This window comes from Danio rerio, chromosome 3 (assembly GCF_049306965.1).
Source record: "Danio rerio strain Tuebingen ecotype United States chromosome 3, GRCz12tu, whole genome shotgun sequence".
In the NCBI taxonomy this organism is placed as follows: Eukaryota; Metazoa; Chordata; class Actinopteri; order Cypriniformes; family Danionidae; genus Danio; species Danio rerio.
The window spans coordinates 56,308,015-56,329,120 of NC_133178.1; the positions used below are offsets into that span (position 1 = coordinate 56,308,015).

The 21,106-nt window shown below is 37.7% G+C and overlaps 1 protein-coding gene across 5 annotated transcripts in view; it reads left to right on the forward strand.

Annotated features, from left to right (window-relative positions):
• The first annotated feature begins 721 nt into the window (after window positions 1–721).
• col5a3a (collagen, type V, alpha 3a) overlaps window positions 722–21,106 on the forward strand; it is a 148,082-nt gene continuing 127,697 nt past the window's right edge. For 4 of the 5 annotated variants that reach the window (XM_068215533.2, XM_068215535.2, XM_021469216.3 and 1 more), the window contains exon 1: window positions 722–1,003. In XM_068215533.2, the coding sequence (XP_068071634.2) occupies window positions 925–1,003 (79 nt within the window). In that variant the 5' untranslated portion in view covers window positions 722–924. 5 annotated transcript variants of the gene reach the window in all.

Here is a 21,106-nt window from a genome sequence, read left to right on the forward strand (position 1 = left end):
ACTTATATAAACCAATGAAAAGAGAAAATCAATATAGGCTAGTTTAGAATGTTTTTACTTTAAAACTCACTTTATTAAGATGTAGTAGAAGTAAACATTATACTCTGCATACCTACAGAAGAACTTTGAGTAACACTTTAATTTGGGTCACAATTTGAGGTATTAACAAACGGTAATAATGGCTAATTAGCTGTTTAGTAATAGTTAGAAAGGTAGAAGTTAGGTTCAGGTTTTGGGTAGGGATGCAGAATTAAAAATAACATCATATTTTATAACTAACAGACTGTTAATATCTTAATAAAAGGCACACAATATGCCAGTAGTTAAGAACTTGCACTGTTAAATATGTTGAGTTCCCAAACTTTCTACAAACTGTCTTAATACAAATCAGTTAAGTTAATTTAATAGTTTTTACAAGTTTAAGTCTATTGAACATAAAACAATTAAGTTATCCCTAAAGAGAATTTAAGAACTGTGTTATTTAAACTTATTAAAAAAGTAGTTTAAACAAGCAGCAAAAGTCATATTTTTAAATGTGAATTAACCTAAACTAACATGTTAACGAACTTCAGTCAATTAATAAAAGCAACGTCACATCACGTCCAGTTTCTGACACGTGGCCTCTTGAGTCTCCGTGAAGCATCTCAGTGTGGAGATAAACGCATCATCACTGAGGGAGAGGAGGGACGGGGAGAAAGTTTGGAAACGAGTGAGAGGAGGCAGAAACTGAATGAGAGGGACAGAGCTCAGCGGTCTTGGAGAACAGAAGGATACTCAGAGGGGGAAAAAATCTCCATCTTGTTCTACTACCGACCGGGGACCGCAGCACTTGCCTGTTTCTCTTCGCATGTATGGCTTGTGGTGTTTGTGAGTGGTAATCTGCTGCTCGTGTGTGTGAGTGTGTGGAGGTGACGGGTCCTGAACATGCGGCGGCTGAAGGAGACAGTGTTCTGCGCGGCACTTCTGCTGCTTCTCTCTATGTGCACCCCAAAGACACATGCAGGTAAAGCAGTCTTAATGAAAACTTAGAAAAAATGGTTTTAAAGCAGTTTTTCCTCTCAATTAAGTAGCTTATTGGTGCAAATTTGAATCTGAGGTACAAACTTATTTCCTGTGCACTTGTTACAGATGCAGACTCGAGTCAGTACCCTGTATTTAATTAAATGTTTTGTTTTAGTGTGAATCTTGTCGAGTTTTTACAACAAGCTTTTAAAACTTGGGGAAGCTTAAGATAAACTTTGAAATTTCATTGTCCTGCTGGTTTGAACTTGTTCGTTGAGTTCAGGATGACTGACAGATGCTAATGCGCTTTATGTTTGCTAAAAACCCGATTTCCAACTCACTCTACTTACAGTTAAGATTGTATGTTTGTTTTGAACGATTTCCTTCGGTGCTTTGCAGCCGCCTTTAGTTTATGATAATAGATTACATCTTATCTAAACAATGCGCATTAGCAAATTATATTGAAATTAGATTTCCTTTAATGTTTTTTTTTTTTTAATATTGATTTTGGATTTTTGGTTATCAGTTTATTCCTGTTTGTTTTATTCAGGAACAATTTTCTTGTTAAAAAATGCCATCCCCTCTCATGACCCTACTTAGCCCCACCCTTTGCTCATTCATGTGTCAAATGTTGGTCTGCACTTTGTCTGTGCAATCTTTTGTATGTCCAGCAGAAGTCATGTAACATCCATTAAACTAAACCTTAAAGGGATAGTTCACCCAAAAACGAAAAGTTGTTGTTGATTTACTCACCCTTAGGTCCTCTGAGATGTAGACCATTTCAAGATGTTACTTTTTGACTTCTTTTTTCTTGAGTGAAGCGTTAAAGAGACAGGACCCCCCCCCCCCCCCCTAATATTTACTCAATATTTACTCACTCTCAAGTGGTTCCAAACCTTCCAAAACACAAAAGGAAATTATTATCAATAAATGAAGACATTTTGAAGAAAGATGGAAACCTGTAACCTTTGATATCCATAGTAGAAAAAAAAAAAATAAATACAACGGAAGTCAATGGTTACAGGTTTTCAACATTCAATATCTTCTTTTGAGTTCAGCTTCTTTTGAGTTCAAAGAAAGAAGCTCAAAAATATTTGTGACAAGTGAAGGGTGAGTAAAATAATGACATAATCTTTATTTTTGGGTGAATTATCCCTTTAAACTAGATTTTTTTTGCCAACACATTGTGGAAGAGGAGATTCCTCCCAATGTATAATACGCTATATAAATGTAAGGAATTAATATGAATTATTATTATTTTCCTAGGTGGTTCTTAAAGTCAACTGGTAAAACAAAATAATACCTGTAGCTCTTGGTAAATCATTCATGTCTTATAAAGCAAAACAACTGAAATTTATTTACTGCATTATTACTTTGATCCACATCCTCCAAAAAAAAAGGTCCAAAAGCTGAATATTCCTGTCACAAAACAGCATATGCACTTGATGTCGTTTGTTTAGGATTGATAGGGAGGAAATGTGTTGTATTTTTCTTTGAAATTCTACTTGTGCCTTTTTTTTGATGGTATTAATTTTGTTTTATTTTGATTGGATATGTTTGTTTCGCTCTCAGAGAGCCAGTACCTATTGACCTGCATTTTATGAATCACCAAGGACCACAGTTTCAGCTAAAAATCTTTTGTAATGTTCTTCTGAAGAAAACAAATGTCACTAACATCTTGGATGCCCATAGATAGGGTTACCCATGGGCATCCAAGATGTTGGTGACTTTTTTTTTTCTAAAACCACTAAACCACAGGCACTAAAACCTGGTACCAATACAGCACTATTAACTATAAAATCAGAATGTACCAAACTGAATGAGAACATGAATTTCAGTGCTTAATTTCAGTACCACTTAAATGCTTGGACATGCATGACCACTGCATTGAAGGCTTTCTAAACGATCTGGAATTTTTTTTTTTCATCATTGAGAAAATCCAAGACATCTTTGTAATAATGTTTGTGTCCAATTTGTTTCACATTTTGAATAAAAAAAGGCAAAAATGAAAGCATTTCCAAAAGCGTATGACTGCAGCCACCACACATTCTCTTATGATAACAGGTCGTCCAACATTAGCTTAGCAGCTAGCTACATAAATTGCATTTAAAGTATAGTCATCGCTTTATGTATTTGAAAGTTTATCAGAGAGCAATCCTTTTGTAGCTTTATAAAAAATAACACCAGTTCAGGCATCATACTATTTTAAAAGTATGGATTCGACAGCAATATCGGAAAAAAAAACTAAATAATACCCAACCTTACCCATGAACGAGTAAATTACAAGCAAAAATAAATTTGTCATTTATCAGGTAGGCTTAAGCTATAGTTAACAGGCTAACATTGTTTGATTAATCAAGGAAGGGAATCCTCCAGCAGACTGTCGCTTCATGTTTGAGTTTGCTCGTGACTCATGTCGGTTTGCTGTGAAACTGTTTAACGTTGGCTTGAGACATAGGTGAATGAGTGCTTACTGACCTGCTCCAGTAGATTAAAATTCCTCTTGGGCAGTTGGCCAAATCTGCTATTGTACAGGGTAATGTGTATGTCAACATCAAGACCCCAGAATATGGGCAACAACTTAATGTTCTTTATTGGCATTTATGGTTTCTGTTGAAAAACATCAACATTCATGAAACCTTTTCAATGCATAAGTATTCTTTCTTAATGTTGAAAAAAGAAAAATATAAGTATAGTTTAAATATTTGTTCACTGAAATTTTGGGGGACCAAAATGGATTTCTAATACGCTTTTTTTGGAGACTATTTTAAGTGTAGTAATGGTGCATGGTGCAGTGCATCTAAAATATTTAAGTGAGGCTTGAATGTCTATAAGCATATACTCTTTGTAAACCTGTATAGCTTGAGATTAGCCTAGATAAAAGTATAATATTTCTTGGTCACTAACCAAGCAAGCAATTTAATTATTAATGAAATCTGATCATTTGTCCTCTTAGATGGTCTGGCTTAAGTTGAAGCTCCAGATGCTCTCTATTATGTCAAATCTTTCCGGAAAACATGATCTCCAGGTTTTAAACAAACTTGAACAGTTCGTGATCGATCTGTCTGTCTGTCTGTCTGTCTGTCCGTCCGTCCATCTGTCCGTCCATCCGTCCGTCCAAGGTGTTCATTAGTTGATTGATGATTTAATTTTATAAATAAATGAAGCAAATACTAAAAAGCAAAGGAAAAAAAAGTTCTTTGGTATATTCTACATTATTTTGTAAAAAAATCCTCTATGATCAGTCTTGCATCTTATAAACGAAATTAATTCTTGGTATTTATCAGGGCTACAACAAAGGTTTAATGATTCAGTGTTTTCTAAATCCATAGTCCCAAAAACATTTGCAGACAGTATCGCAAACTTGTGTAGTTGCACTACAGCTCACGACTTGTTGTAAGAGGCAAGGATGCTTCCTAATGTATAATATGGATTTACAGTATTTCTCAGTCACTTTGGTGCATTTTTCACAACACTATTTACATTTGCACAACAGTTAATGCATTTCTCAAAACATTTAGTACAACCTGCAAAACCTAGTTAATATCCCGCAAAAGCGTGTCACTTGCTCAAAATCGATAGCTCATTCCTCGAAAGCAAGTATCAGTGTCATCAAGATGAAAAGTCCTGACACCATTGTTTATGAACAAGATAGTCAAATGGCTTTGTCATGATTTCATTATGAGTTTACTCTATAATTTTGTCTATTGCAAAAAAAGTCAGATTTTGGTGAAACTTCCTCAATGCTCAGGAAAAAAGTATATACTATTTGCTCAACCTTTTGAAAACTACAGTAAAATTAGACATCACTGCATTTAGTGAGGTATCTGATTACAAGACACTGAATATGTATGTTTCACATTTTTACTGCATTTGCTCTTTGCAATTCTAATTTATTCACAGCATTGTGCAAAAGATTAAAGTTTTTCTCAGTTGCTTTGGTGCGTTTCTCACAACACTAGTGCATTTCTGCATAACAGTTAATGCATTTTTCAAAATAATTAGTACAAACTGCAAAACCTAGCTGATAACCTGCAAAAGTGCATCACATGCTCATTATAAAATTAGCTTGACAGATTTTGACAGCTAGTTCAACATTTTTTTAACGCAATGACTCAAGTAATGAAATGAGGACTATTAGTTTTTTCTGGAATGACTATTCAGCATTTACAAGTTTAGTTAATTTTGACTGACATGACATAAGCAATTGATAATGTTATAAATAGCAGAGAGTTGTATTAAACCAATTAATGCATGTCCAGAAGCATTTGCAATTTGTTGAAAGGAATGAGAAACTGCTACTAGGATGTGCACAAATGACTAATTGTTTTGAGAAATGCAATAATTGTTGTGCAAATGTAAACAGTGTTGTGAGAAATGCACCAAAGCCACTGAGAAAAGCTGTAAATACTGTGAATCATGCACTTGAGAAAAAGAACAATGGCAGAGCTTGCAGTCAAATCTGTATCTTTCATTTCATACACCAATAACAAAGAGCAAATAACAAAGAGAATTGATGTTGATACCAGACGTTTTTGCAGCCTGTTACATTGTAAAAAATTTGGTTCCACACAATTCCTTTATGTTGTCCTGCACAATGCGATTAACACAACCGTTTTTGTAGAAATTTAAATGGATTGAACATAAAACAATTAACTTGTCCCCCCCAAAAAAACTCACATTGGGTCAACTAATATTAAATAAGTAGTCTGAACAAGCAGCAAAAGTGTTTTTTGAGTGTAGTTTTTCCAAAAATTCATGGTAGTTAAGCAGTGAATTGTTCAAGAAAGACATTTGGTCAGAAAAATCAAACTTCATGTCAGTTTGAAGGATGTTCTTAGAGATCTAGTAAGATAGAAGATGCACAGCCGTGGTGATAGTGCTGTCCTGGTTGCAGTGGTGGATCCTGATATGACAGAGCAGGATGTGGTTAGTTGAGTCAACTGTTAACTATTTGCATGGTTGCCCTGTGAAAGTCTAGCTTGAGATTCATGCGTTTAACTGTAGGATGTTGGAGCCACAGTTTGTTGTCTTGTCTGACATGGAGAACAAAGGAAGTTTTTCAGTTTGTGATGCTTCTGTCTCTCTTCCCCTCCATATTAATATTCAGCCCTATCTTCTTCAAAGGCCCTGACTTCTTAGGATTGTGGGTGGATGTTGCATCTTTATGGTTGTCTAGTCCATGCCGGTTTGTGCTCGCTCCATCTTCATCTTTCACACGGCCTGTTCTGGAACTCCTGCAGGAGAGCGGCCACGCATGTCCCTTTTGATCCCACTGAACAAACAAATACATGAAACAGTATGGATGAGAATATTGAAAGAGTAGAGGCCAATGGGGATGGGAGCTTCTACTCAAAAGAGCCTTTTCCTTGTCTAAACAGACATGCTTCCCTGCTGCTGAGGAGCTCGGGCCATCAATGCTGCTGTGTAAAATGTGTCATCCATCCAGTAACAATACAAGCATCTGGCTCACAGGAGCAGAGCTCCATCCTCTTTCTTTTTATGGCCGTACAGTATGTTCTATTTTGCATCAAAAGCATGTGGAAGAGCGATGTGCTCATTTACATCACGATGCCCATGTAAACTTCCCCTATCCTGCTGTTTTCTACAAGTCACTTCACTTTGCAAACATGTTCATAACTACATAGGCAACTATTTTGAGTCATGCATGTTTCTAGTCAACTCCAAATTCAAAGACGTTATCAAAATTGCTGGTTTTAAGGGCTTGATAAGGATCAAATGACATGGTAAAAAGCTTTCCCAGATGATAATTGCTGTGAAGTAAAGAGACTGGGACTTCGACTGCAGCTGTATTTTTGATCCTATTCATATACGTTTGAGTGGCATTTCATTGATTTAATATTTTAATAATTTACTCTTTTGATGGTCAGTAGTGATACTGCACTGCAAACCCTAATACGTTGAGACTACTCAATTGATTTGAGGAAAGTGATTCCCTCAGTTGGTTCAAAGACTTTAAAATACACAAATCATGTCACATATAGTTTTGAATGGGAAAAGTGTAACGGTCAATATGGTGAATGAAGCCCCGCCTACTAGTGCAAGAGCCAATCATCAATCGCTATAGACTGACGCTTCTCCGGGGGACAAGATGTGTGCTTTTACGACAGTTTGGTGGTCAACAAACACACTGGGATCTCAGCGAATACTTGCTTCACATAAAGATGAGAAGTATTTCCACATAAAGCTTGGAATCAGTACTTTTAAATGAACCAAGTGCACTTAAAAGCACTTTTTTTTTTTGGTTTCGCGAGGTATAGTCCATCCTGTCAAACGCACATCACATGACAGCAACCACTCAAACGCCCACAGACTTATAAACAAAGAATCGCTGTCATTTCTGGAGGAGATTCGCCATCAAGACCAAGTCAAGACGCAATCAGGCGATCATTATCCAGAGGATGATAATGTCTAACGCTGCCGTAAATGAGTTTGGTGTCTTGATCTCATTCCTTTCGAGTGCTCATGCGCATTAGCTTCGGCAACCTGAAAATATGCTGATTTTTTTTGATGCAGTTTAGAAATGAAACTTATGAGAGGTATTGTTTAATTTTATTGTTGATTCCAAATCGGTAATGTAATCGTAAACTTGGCTAGCAATTTCAAAGAATTTAATGTTTCCACATTCAGACTGAATGGCCAAGCATACTGCCCGAGAGGCATTTTAAAGATGGCGGCTGAGTGAAATCACTTGCCTTAAAGGGACTTCGATTGGTGTGAGTACTGGGAAATCGACTACTTGATTAATTGAGCTGACCTAATGTGGTCTCTTTATTGAATTAACTTAAATGTTTAAGTACAGATAACTTAAAATAGACTAAACGTTTACAATTTTCAGCTTTTATTTTCTTTATTTCCTTTAAATAATTTATAAATTATGAATGTTTTTTTATGTTTTTCACCTACATAAACCACTTTATAAGGCTTATACTGCATTAACATAACGCTTAAAGGATTCTGGAATGTCAGCTTTTTAATGAAATATGCAAATTTTGCTAGTTTTTAAAAATCTTTTTTATTTTGATATGGCTCACTTTTTGGGGGTTTCATTGTATTATTATTACTGTAGTACCACCTTGGATGCAATTCTAAGTGAGATTACCAAAATGTGATGTGTAAACACTGCACGCAAATTAACATGGCTGAGTAGTGATCAACAGACAAGTTGCAGACTTTCCATTTGCTGTGAAATGTCTGTCCGAATGTTTATAATCTGCTCAGGAAAGATGAAGTGTGCAAGGCAAGCAGAGAAGTCTCAAAGGCATAGTTAACCCAAAAAAATTCTGTCATCATTTACTTTCTATTCACTTGTTCCAAACTTGTTTGAGTTTCTTTCTTTCGTTGAACACGAGTTGAGACATTTTGAAGAAAGCTGGATACTTGTAGCCATTGACTTCCATAGTATTTCTTTTTCCTACTATTGAAGGTAATGATTACAGGTTTTCAGCTTTCCTCAAAATATCTTCTTCTTCCCCAACATTGCCATCATGAAATTTTAGAGTCAGAGGGGCATCCAGCCAGTGCTCAGCAAAAGTTTGTTACATGTTTGTCACCTGTCCATGCGGTATAGGTGAATTGGGTAGGTTAAATTGCCTGTAGTGTGTGTGTGTGTGTGTGTGTGTGAATGAGATTGAGTGGACTTACTATTTTTAAAGTTTTCAATGTGAACACACTACTTAAACTATTTATACTACAAAATTACATAGAATAGAGCATAGGTATGCGATTTGGGACGCAGCTATTGTTTACTGGAAACTCTTAATGGAGCTTTGAATCAATGAATTAATTACTAGAGATTCAGTCTGAATGGATAAGTTGAATCAGTGAGTTGTTTACAGGAGAGTCACTGTGAATAGATTGTTTGAATCAGTGATGAGTTGTTTACTGGAGACTCTTAATCGATCATTGAATCAGTTACTGGGAACTAACTCGGAATGGATCATTTGAATCACTGAGTTGTTTACCATTTCCCAGAGATGGGTTGTGGCTGAAAGGGCATCCCACTGTGTAAAAACTTGCTGGATAAGTTGGCGGTTCATTCCGCTGTGGTGAACCTGGAATAATAAAGGGACTAAGCCGACAAGAAAATGAATGAATATACATATATTGGTGAAGTATTGGTCAAGTTTGTTCCGCTGTCACCACTGGTTTGATTGGTTTGGGACTTGTGGAGCTGTGCAAAAATGGATTTGCTCTTTAGTGTTTGGACTTTCAGCAGTGAAATTAAACCACACTGAACTGAACTAAATTGAACTTCAACTCTGAAAACTAGACAGACACAGTTTCTATTCACTAGAACTTCTATGTTAAGCTGCTTTAACACAATCTACATTGTAAAAGTGCTACAGAAATAAACATGAAATGATTAGCTCTGAAAACTTTCACTTTAGCATCTGATAGCCTCGTCAAAGTATGTGCAGAGCTCAGTTGGTAGATGCGATGAAGAGCGTGAATAGAATTCATTTTAGCCAATCACAGACATTTCTGTTGAGCACTTGCTGTCTTATTATCTAAAGCCCATCCCAGCGCCTAACAGGATGTGCTGTCAAGTCAGCTGTCTGGTCCAGATATTTGACGTGCAAGATTTTTGTTTTGCTTTTATTGCCTCACTGACTACGTTTACATAGACATCAGTGATCAAAATTTAGCTTGAATCTGAATAAGACAATACTATGATTAAGGTGTTTTCATCAGTTGCTTTTTGAATGTTTCCTTCATGATCCCGTTTTACATGTTACAGCACATAATTCGACCAACGTCATTGCATCATCGCACTATCCACGTTTTCTCCAGAGTTTCATGTACTTTCGTATGTTTAATTTTTAATTTGTCAACTTTAACTGCAGTTTGGCACTTTCACTTTCACTTAGGAATATTTCATGCATGCCCCCATGACAAACAGGATGTTGGATGCGAGGAACACTGCTGGAAGAGAGTTGTTTTAATGTAAATTGATACCGCACGTCGTATGGGAAAAAAACCTGAGCATTTTACGATGCAGTTGTCTGTGGTCCTTCAATGACTCGGTACAGTATGTGCAGAGAATAGTGTCAAACAGCCATGTGTGTACAGACTATCCTGTTGCAAAATGAATTGAAAATCCTACACAATGGTAGTAGTTTGATTGCGGTGTTTACATGTCTGTACTGCACGTCAATAATGCGACTAAAATCAGCATACTCCACATTTCCTAATTACATTTCTGTTTAGTTCAATTATGACCTTAATCGGGCTAAATTAATCAAAAATCAGTGTTTACTTGGTAGACTCTTAATCAGAATATTGCATTAATCATTTTTTTGGCTTCCAAATGTAAATGATTATTGGCTTCCATGTAAATGTACTCACTGAGTGGTTCACACATACAGATTGCCAATCACAGCTCAACTTGTCGGCGAGCTTGTTAATTGTGTTTTAAGAAGGTTTAACATTCTGTAGTTTAAACTAGGCATAAAGTAGGATGTTGGTTTGATTTTTACTCATTAAAATGTAGATAAATTTGTGATGGAGGTAGAGACACACATTTTTGGGCATAATTTGTGCGCCCTAACTCAAGAGTCAAATTTCATACGTGACCTGACATCAGGCAGGAACATTTTCATAATTTCTATGATTTGTTTTGCAGTTTATACTTCAAGAATGGGATTTTTTTAAATGAAGATATTGAAACATCTTTCAGTGGGATTTTACTAACTTTGTCCTCAATTTTTTTGTGTCCAAATAAACAGAAAAGAAGCCCTTTTAACTACTCCCCCAACCTCCCACTGCCATGCATATACCCATACTAGTGGATGCTGCTCTCTCATTGGCTGTAGGTAATCACCAATGGTATTTGGTAACCGCCAATGGTATAATGGTAATCGCCAGGTCCAGATATTTAGTATGTTAAATATCTCACAGGTGTCAGCGACTTATTTACGATTCTCTCAGATCACGATTGTTTACACAGTGTGATTGTTACTCATGTGAACAAGGACCGATTTGCCTGTAATTTTAGGCATTTGTTGGCGGTTTCTCCAAAATCTGTCAGCAAGTCAAAATCGGGGCTACAATCATGCATTCTGAACTCAGCATAACTCTTAATCCAAGGGTTCCTGGAAGGCCAATATCCTGCAGGAATTAGCTCAAGTGCCAATTAAACACACCTGGATCTGCTAATCAAGGCCTTCAGTCTCACTAGAAGCTTCTAAGAAAGAGTGTTGGAGCTGATTAGAGATTAAATATGCAGGACATATGCAGGATGTGTGGTGTTTCCAATTGTGGGGTTTGTCAGAGTGATCCAACATACTGTAGTGACTCAAACCATTGCTGTGATGTCTGCTGTGTACTGAAAGAGCCTTTGAGTATTTGGCAATATCTGCAAATCTATTTGGTGTCAGATCTGCAGAATTAGTTTTTGCTTACAGTTGAGGTCAGAATTATTAGCCACCCTGAATTATTAGCCCCCTGTTTAATTTTTCCCCAATTTCTGTTTAACGGAGAGAAGATTTTTTCAACACATTTTTAATCATAATAGTTTTAATAACTCATTTCTAATAACTGAATTATTTTATCTTTGCCATGATGACAGTAAATAATATTTGACTAGATATTTCTATACAGCTTAAAGTGACATTTAAAGGCTTAACTAGGTTAATTAGGTTAACTAGGCAGGTTAGGGTAATTATGCAAGTATAATGATGGTTTGTTCTGTAGACTATTGAAAATATATATATATAGCTTAAAGGGGCTAATAATTTTGACCTTAAATAGTTTTTTTATTATTTATTTATTAAAAACTACTATCAGACATACCGTGATAATGTCCTTGCTCTGTTAAACATCATTTGGGAAATATTTAAATTCATTAAGTGGAAATGCGCCGTATGGTCTTTGCTCAGGACCAGTCCTCTGGGCTTTTTTCATCAATGTTCTTTCTAAGCACATAGAGCTGTGTTGTGATCATTTAAGAAATTACTAGTCCTAGTAGTATCAAACTCGCATGACCAGCTTGAACTCTCTGAAATCTCCTTGGGAAATCTTCTTCCCCCTTGCACATTATTCTTTAAAGATCCTGTTAAGTGCTTTAAAATGTGCAGTTTTATTCAATGTTTGATGTCATTTAAATTAAAAAATGTAGCGAGGGTAGGACATAGAGTAGCTCCTCCACTTAAATAAAACAGCCAAAAGAATTTGGTTGAGATAAAGTACATTTAAATGCAGGAATGTGAACCTACAATGGTCTAACGGTTCAGTTTATTATGCCATCGATTCGGTTCAATTCGATATCTCGGTGCATCAAAGATGCTCTCCATACACATTTAGATTTTGTTTTTTTAATTCATTTTTATTGAACTCTATAAATATATTTATATATTAATATTGTATTTTAATACAATTTTGTCCTTTAATACAAGCAGTCAGATATATGAACTGCACCTTTAATTTGACCTCTTTTTTTAATGTTTTAAACAAACACATTTATACCAAATAAATGAATGTAAATATTATCCTGCTTGCTTTTTGAGCACTTTCAAGGGATCCAATGGTTGGTCATTGTCTTTATCCGCTCAACAGAAAGGGATGTGACTGGCTCTGATACTATCAGTGCTGTTCACCGATAAGTGATGCAGGAAGAACAGCCGCGGTTGCAGTCTATATGCACAGTTATCACAGGTAATCCGTAATAGAAGCAGTGGAGAAACCTCACACTACAGACACTCTTGTCTGGATTCACAAGTATCGCTTAAACAGCCGCGAGGAGAGGAAAAGTTACCTCACAAACACGCCAGTTGGCCAAATGTCCAAAGTGAGAGAGAGAGAAAGGCAGAGATGGAGTTCTATGCTGCGTTCACCCCAGACGTGGAGGAAGCGTCAAGCGCGAGTGATTTACATCTTAAGCCAATGCAAAGATGCGAATCGACATTCTGTGGCATGATATACGAGAATTAGGTGGCGCAAGTGACACCATTGCTTAAATGAAGTGGCGCTAGTTGAACATTTTGCGCGACTGACGCTCGAGTTGGAAAATTTGAACTGCAGTGGACATTCCGCCGCATTAACCAATCAGGAGCTTACTCTTGTTGAGGCGTGATTATGACGTAGCACCTATTGTTGGTATCCTGGGTGAAAATCCTCCTGCCAACACCGACAATAGCTCATTAAACTGGACTCGGCTCAGTCGGAAGCACCGCTGAAAGCTTTCATCATCCAAGTACAGTTTCTGGAGGAGTTTATAAACTCACAGAGCTGGACTCAGCCACTGCTCCAAACCAATCAACGCTGTTTTTCAGTCCTCCTAAAGCACATAAACACAGCTATTCTCTCAATAAAATCCATGTTATCCATTTAGCAATAAAGTTAAAGTCACCGGCCAGACAGAAACCCTGCCCATGATGCGAATTTGCATCTGTTGTAAAGTGAATTTGACGTGCAAATAAAGCGAGTATACTCATAATTAAACACATTTTTATAGTAGTTGGAGCATTTTATTTACTTGCCCCGCCTCCTTTGTCATACTTATTCTACAGTATTGGGCAGCGGTTCCCAACAGGGGGGTCGCAGCCCACAATGGGTTCTCAGTGATCTTTATGGGGGGTTGCGTCCTATTTAAAAAAATCTTAAAGAGTAGAAAATTAGGAGAATGACCATGTTGCCTTATGTAGCTCAGTGGTCCTCAACCATTGGTCTGTGGATCAATAGGTAACAGGCTGCACAAGAAATCATTAATTATTTCCATTTTATTTATTATCTGAGTCTGAACGATCTTTTATTTTGAAAAGTCTTTTATTTTGAAAAATTACCGTATTCTCTCGCTTAAGTCTCGGTCATTTGAGCGCCCAAATTTACACCCTCAAGCAGCAAAATGAGTAAGAAACAGACGTCTTTAGAAAGTTTCTTTGCTAAGGGAAAAAGGCCCAATGAATGACCCACAAACTGCCAAGGAATAGATCTGCAACCCACTTGTCAACAAATCCAGCATGGCTGTGAATCCAGGTGAATCCAGCATGGCTGTGCATGAAGATCAACTGATGGAGATTGCAAATGATGGTGGCCTTTTTGGGGCCGTTCGCATATTGCGTATTTCTAAAGTCTGCACAAGTTTGTTGTTTCCAATGGAGGTGTTTGCTCGCACAAGCGGCATGACGTGCTCGCACCAATGAACCCCAGACTGTGCGCACCGCAAGTCACATGATAAGTTTTGACCCATCAGCTTCAGGTTGTATGGAATATTCCCATTTTGGTAAGACAAATTTTCTCAGACAAACATAGAACACCCAAACACTGCAGTGCTTTGTACTTTTCTCCATAAATAAAATTTATATCAGAGAGTGACAGCAATGTTTTGTCAGTTTGTCATCCTCTGAGAAAACAGTTGATGTCGCATAGCAACCTATGAAACACCACCAACCCCCCGCACTAAAATTGTCAAGAGTTGACCTGTGCGTGGTGATAAAAAGTTTGAGGACCACTGCCCTAGCTGCCCAAAAATGGACAAATTTGCATCACTGTGCATCAAAGAAACGATTAATTTTGATCTAATCAAATGAAATGCAACTGAGAAGCATCTTAAAGTGAGTGCGGCTTGTCTCACTAGAAAGCATTTGATTGGTCAGACGATTAGATGAGAAACTTAAATATGAGTGACATGAAAAAATCGGCAAGCTTAATGATGTTTATACCAGTGATACAACTGCGTCACTGTTTTGGAGCACACTAGCTTTCAGATATCCTTAAAACTATCGGACTAAATTTTTAATTTTAATTTCACTGTGAAAATTAGTTAAAAAATGGTAAATCTAAGTGCAAAGTGCGCCTATGCTGTAGGCTCAGTTGGCTTTTAGAGCACTGCTTATCCTAGACTGGGAGGGGTTTATGTGTTTAATGTGTATTCTGGGGTGGGGAACGGCAGTGTTTAGTGCGGTTATAGAGAGATGCAGGTGTTTCCTTTGTGGACCCACTTACAGTGGACCCGACTGGACGTCTAACAGTGAGCAAATATCACAGAACAAACCTTACAAGCTGAGGAATGTGGGACTGATGTGTAATGATGCTCAGCTCCTACAATAGTGCCGTCCACTCAGCAGTTCCCATAATCTGAGTACGCTGGATCCAGCGTCCCACAGTGCTTCACAGTACCATCTGTAAGCTCACATACTGCCATCAAAAACTCAACACACTGGAGGAAGAAAAGATTCTGCTTCAGATAAGCCAAATCTCCCTGCGGGTTTGGTTGCATGTTGTGCGGGATGAGATGGTATTAAACAATCTCATTCTGGCCAAACTGTGGGTTTAGTGGAGCGTGACTCCTAAAGGGAAGAGAGATGGGGGGATTCCAGGTTTTTCGAACAGCACCCAGCCACTATTGTGAGCAGCTTCCAAACATTAGTGATAACATGAAACAGACCTCAATCACGTTTATGCTTCAAGCGTATCTCTCCATCTGTTTCATTTAGCATTGGACCATTGGAGAGATCTCAGTTGATTACTTCCACGCAGAAAACCACCATCCTACGCTTTCTTGGAAAAGTATAAGCAAGAGAAAGCTATGATGAAAGACAAACAATGCGAAATACGATCCAACACCACACAGAAAGAAATGCGAGATTTGAAATGTGTTTTTTTTTTTTTTTTGAGGAAAGAGTGTTAAAGTATGGCTGAGGGGTGGTGAGCTGGGAGTGCTTCCTGAGTGTCTTTGGGCATGTCTGAGCTGTATTGTTCCATCTTTCCTCGCTTCATTGCTTCTGCTGTCTATAGAGGGTTTGGCTCCAGGCCTCTTAAGGTCAGGGGTCAGGACCAGTAATTCAATTATGTTCGTCCTCAGAAGGTGCTAAATGTTCATTTTCAAACTGTGTCCAACTTTGAGTGTATGTTAAATTAGAAAAGTATAGTTTGTAGAAAATCTTTATAGTGGCTTAAGGAAGTCTAGCCTGAACATTTGAAGTAGATTTGAAGTTTAGATCATTGAAGAAGTTTGGAACAGTTGGCATAGTTAAGTACACGTTTACATGTTTCTAGTATGAATTGGCATGTTTCTTGCTTGGCGGTTGCTAGGGTGTTCTGAATGATTGCTATGGCGCTGATTGGTGGTTGCAAGGGTGTTTTGACTGGTTGTTAAGGCATTGCTAGGTGATCTAAGTGGTTGCTAAGGTGTTGCTAGTGTGTTCTGAGTAGTTGCTGAGGCATTGATAAGGTGTTGTATGTGGTTGCTAGGTGGCTGCTAAGGTGTTGTGAGTGGTTTCTAAGGCATCGCTGGGTGATTGCTAAAATGTTTTAGGTGGTTGCTTAGGTTTTCTAGGTGGTTGCTTAAGTGTTCTAAGTGGTCGCTAGGTGGTTGCTAAACAGTGGCGTAGCGGACAGGCCCCGTGTGATGAATTAGCTATTGTATCAGAAAAAGATTCGTTACTCAGAAGCTTTCTAAATCAGAGCTCGATGAGGATCTCTTGTGGTTAAAGTATGGTAAAGCACTGTGTTGCAATAATGTCAAATGTTCACAACGGACCAACTCATTCATGTAGTGCATCAACAGTAATATAAAAAATTACTCAATTACTGTAGTTTTTACACATAAGGTATGTTATGTTACACCACTGATGACTGTTGTAAAATCCAAGGTATTTAAAAGAATTTACATTTATCGTATTTCAACTAGTCCTTCACCCACCCACTCGTTCCAAGTGGGGATCGAACCGGTGACTCCTGAATGGGAGGCGGATGCTTTAAGGAGGAGGCTATGAGGGTGATGCTTTCAGGCTGCACTCGCCAGCTGGCCTCCGTTAAACACTATAATACGATATTTTGTGGTTTTCTTTAAAGATTGTTGTAAAACATACGCTAATACACTTTAGTATGGTTTGAAATCTTTTTACTATAAAGTACTATTGTGTTTTAGTTTAAAGGGTCACGAAACACCAAAACACATTTTTTGAGCTGTTGACAGTCGTATATGTGTCCCACACTGCTATAAACACTATTAGGACACCTATATTTCACTAAAAAGTGTAAATTGGTTGTTTTTGCGTTATTTCAAGCAAATTCGTTCTTCCGGTTTGAAACGAATTTTTGAAGCTGCATCACGGTCATGACATAATAGCGTTGTATTCCAGCGTGCAGACTGGGCGTCTGTGCCAGAGTGAGTCTTATTACGTCTTACAGTGTGATGCATTAATGCATGAGTAAGGCTTGGTTCAAACCAATCAGCGCGCTCTATTGTGCAACTTCATTAATATTCATTAGTGTCACCGTGTTTACACGACAGAGACGCCACGTTGTGTTGGCAAAACAAGCGTGAAGTGTTGCTTTTATAGTTTGCTGCCATTAAGTTTTGTTTTCATTTTCTTTCTGTGAGCGCGCAGCTGGAGTCACGTGTGGATTAACAGTGTACGCGACGCTCGACAACAATAACTTACGTGTCTAAGGAGGATTATTGTTTACCTGAGAGCTGTTCTCATCTCCAAACGCTGAGATCTGGATTCGCTTGTAGTATTCTCTTCATAAAGACGCGGCTCTAGTTTCTGGTGATTGTCCTGTCTCTACAGATTTGGTAAGTGAGCGACCAGTACTCTTTGTTTATTCAGTTTGCTCGTATCGAACTAAGTTAACTATTGCACCGAGTCACCGAATGTAAACACGTTAGCATCACAACCAAACTTTAACCTCGTGTAGGGTTTTTACCGCATTTAGTGACCGGAATAACACACGCGGCTTTCTGACGCTACCTGCCGTGTGCATCTAAGTTTCTGGGAAATGCGGAGAGTTTTTTTCTCTTATTCGCCGTGCGGTATCAAACATTGCATGAAAAATACACGCTTAGAGCAGTTCATCGAATCAAATATCTCGTTTGTCGCGAGAGGCATGAATGAATTCCCTAAATGAAAGAGCCAAACTGCAGTTAAAGTCCAACATTTAATAATTTGGCAAATAATTCGACTACAGATGTCCATGTAGGTTAAACACCATCACTTTCTCCTGTGTGTATTTTGACTCTGAAACTCGCGCTTGCCCAAATAGACACTCCCACACCCTCCCACTTTAGTTCCTCCGACACTCCCCCCTAAACAGAGCTGGACACGCCCACTTTTCTGACTTTTTCCAAAGTAGAGGTATGAAAACACCCTGCTGAAACGAGGAGGTTTCATGGCCCTTTAAGTACTGTTGTGTGGGACCGGTGCAGTGCTTTGAAACAGTAGAAATGTAATCGACTCCTAATCTCTCGTAATACACTTTACTAACCCATGAGGGTGTTTAAACCTTTGAATCAATTTAAAGCAGTCACATTAGTATAGGTGAAAATGAAGCTTCGGACATAACTGATCATGTGATTATGGCAAAACGAATCAAGCTCCGGTACACTGCTTCACTGCGAGATGTATCTTTGTTTGATCCATGCTTCGAAGCCTCGGCGCACAACGTCACATCACTATGGATTAGTATATAGTTAGAATAAATTGGTATGTTGTTAGTATGTCCAATGTAGGGTCAATGGCATTTTTTTTTACAATTAAAGTCTATAGGACAGATGCCTGGGTACCGTAATTGGTTTGTAGGATGTGGCTAGTAAGTTGTAGTAAGTAAGATTGCTAGTCTGATAAATGAGCCCAACCTTGAGATTGTATGACAGTCTAGCACAAAGTTATGAGGTCACAAAGTTCGGTCCAATGTTAAGTCAATGGGACTTTTCCGAAATTTCTGGGTCAGTTTTTGGAAAACCGTAAGTCATATCAATTGAAAAAGATATAGCAACCCGAGTTAGACCAGTTTGGAGGTTTGGAGTAAGTTTGGTGGTTGTAGTATGAACAGTCTATGAGGATATGCATATAGAAATTAGTCTCACAGGAAGAAGAAGCATATTCATTTAATGTAGTATAACAGTAACTTTCTCAAGCCACCATAATTACGAAACTCTTGTATAATAGCAAGTTTATTGTTGATTTAGTTTGTGTTTATTTATTTATGTCCTGGAGTATATGTGGTATTATGATTTAAACATTTGTGGAGAAAACATTTGTGGACTGCTGGAGTCATTTTCACTGTGTGGGAAATATTCCTGTGGTCTTGAGTCAGTATGGGAGTATATACTGTATACTGGCTGATGAATAAAAAGGGAGTTCCCTCAAATCATAGTTTATTTTACAGCTAATAATTTAGCTAAGACTCCTATCTCAAGTGTACTGCTTTCAGTAAACAAAGACGCAGGACAATTTGAGGTTGATTCTCAAAGGATGTTCAATGCAACTCAGCCAGTGTAAACCACAATGTATAACGTTACCGATTAGTACAAACATTAGATCAGTGACACAATGTTTTAACAAGAGCTTAACCAAAGCCCTTCACTGGTTCATTCAGAGTTTCCTTGGATAGATTGGGGTGGTAATTGTATATTATACTAAAAATAGTATTCGTTGTTTGAGTTTGGCTGGTTTCAATGTTGTTCTGACTCCTTTGGGTGCTCCCTGCATTGGGGAAGAGCAATGAAATGTAACAAACCCAATATAAACCAAAGCAGATCCAAAAAAGCAAGAGTGTTCAAACATGTTGCTGAAAGGCTATCCTGTAGTGTTTATCTTGCCTTCACATGCTATCAGAAATATCCTACTTACCACAAGTCATGATTATGAATGTGTTACATTTAAGTGGTTTGTTGTCAGAAAGAATACTTTTGGTTGACAACCGTAAATTTTAACACGTTAGGTCAAATACATGCTAATTTCATTCATTCATTCATTCATTCATTCATTCATTCATTCATTCATTCATTCATTCATTCATTCATTCATTCATTCTAGGGTTGTAAAAATATACCGGTATGACGGTCTACCACGATTTGAACGTACACGATTATCATACCATGAACAATTGCATATCAACGGTTTTAACCCTTAAAGACCGAGACAGCCGCCCGTGGCTAAAAATAAGTATTGTTCTTAAATGTTGAATAACTTTTGATCCGCTGATCCGATTCATACAATTCAAAGATTGGCATAAAGAAGAGAATCTCAGCTTTCCAGTGCTGTATCACATAACATTCGGACTTCCAGAGGCTCCGGAATCAGTGCGGTTACGTCATCAAAATTTGACAATGCTGATTTGACAAAAAAACACTCGTCACTGTGTCTCCGGACAAACCAGACATGATACATTGATGCATTGTCCCTCCTCCATGCCCAGATTGGTTCAAACTCGCTATATCACAACCAATAAGCATAGGTTTCGCTTTTGTTTGTGGACCAACAATGAGCTTTTTGAACAACACGGAATGAGAGATAGGCATACATTTATGCGCGGCTAAATAAAGCGCAAAAAAAAAGTTTTGCATGAAATAATTCTCATACTGAGTACTTTTGCAAGCACAGCAGCACAGAAACATGACAAAACAGTGACACAGCAAAGACGAACTGCTGCTCTTGCTGTTTTCAAAAGAAGCAAATGAAGGTACAGCTGTTTGTCTGCATTGCAGACAACCATATCCATATCCATATCCACAGACAACCATATCCATGCTGGCACATAAAACCTGGATGTTCCATATTGAATCTAGTTTCGTTATGTAACTATTTATAGTATAGTAAATATTTATATCTATTTTTTACTGAGGATTTGCACCATGTTTATTTGGACTTTATTTGTACTTTGACACATTATTTCTTATTTTCTTATTTTTTTATTTGTTCATTGTAAGTGGTGTTGTTTATAGTAACTGAAAATATATTTGGAAAAAGTCAAATTTGCTTCACTGTTCTATTATTTTGTAACATTTGTAACGTATACCGCGAAACCGGCAAACCGTGGTATTGTTTTAGACGATTATCATACCGTAAAAAATTCATACCGTTACAACCCTAGTTCATTCATTCATTCATTTTCCTTTGGCTTAGTCTCCATTTCAGAGGTCACCACAGTGAAATGAACCGCCAACTATTCCAGCGTATGTTTAACACAGCGGATACCCTTCAAAATGATTGGATGATAACCAAATAAATAATCGGCGAATGGTTTCTGCTGTCTCTTCACTTCCTATGTTAGCTACTGACCATGACAGTTCAAATGTAAAGAGAGACTGTTTGTCAGTATCAGACAAAATTCCCCTTATTTTCAAGACAAAACA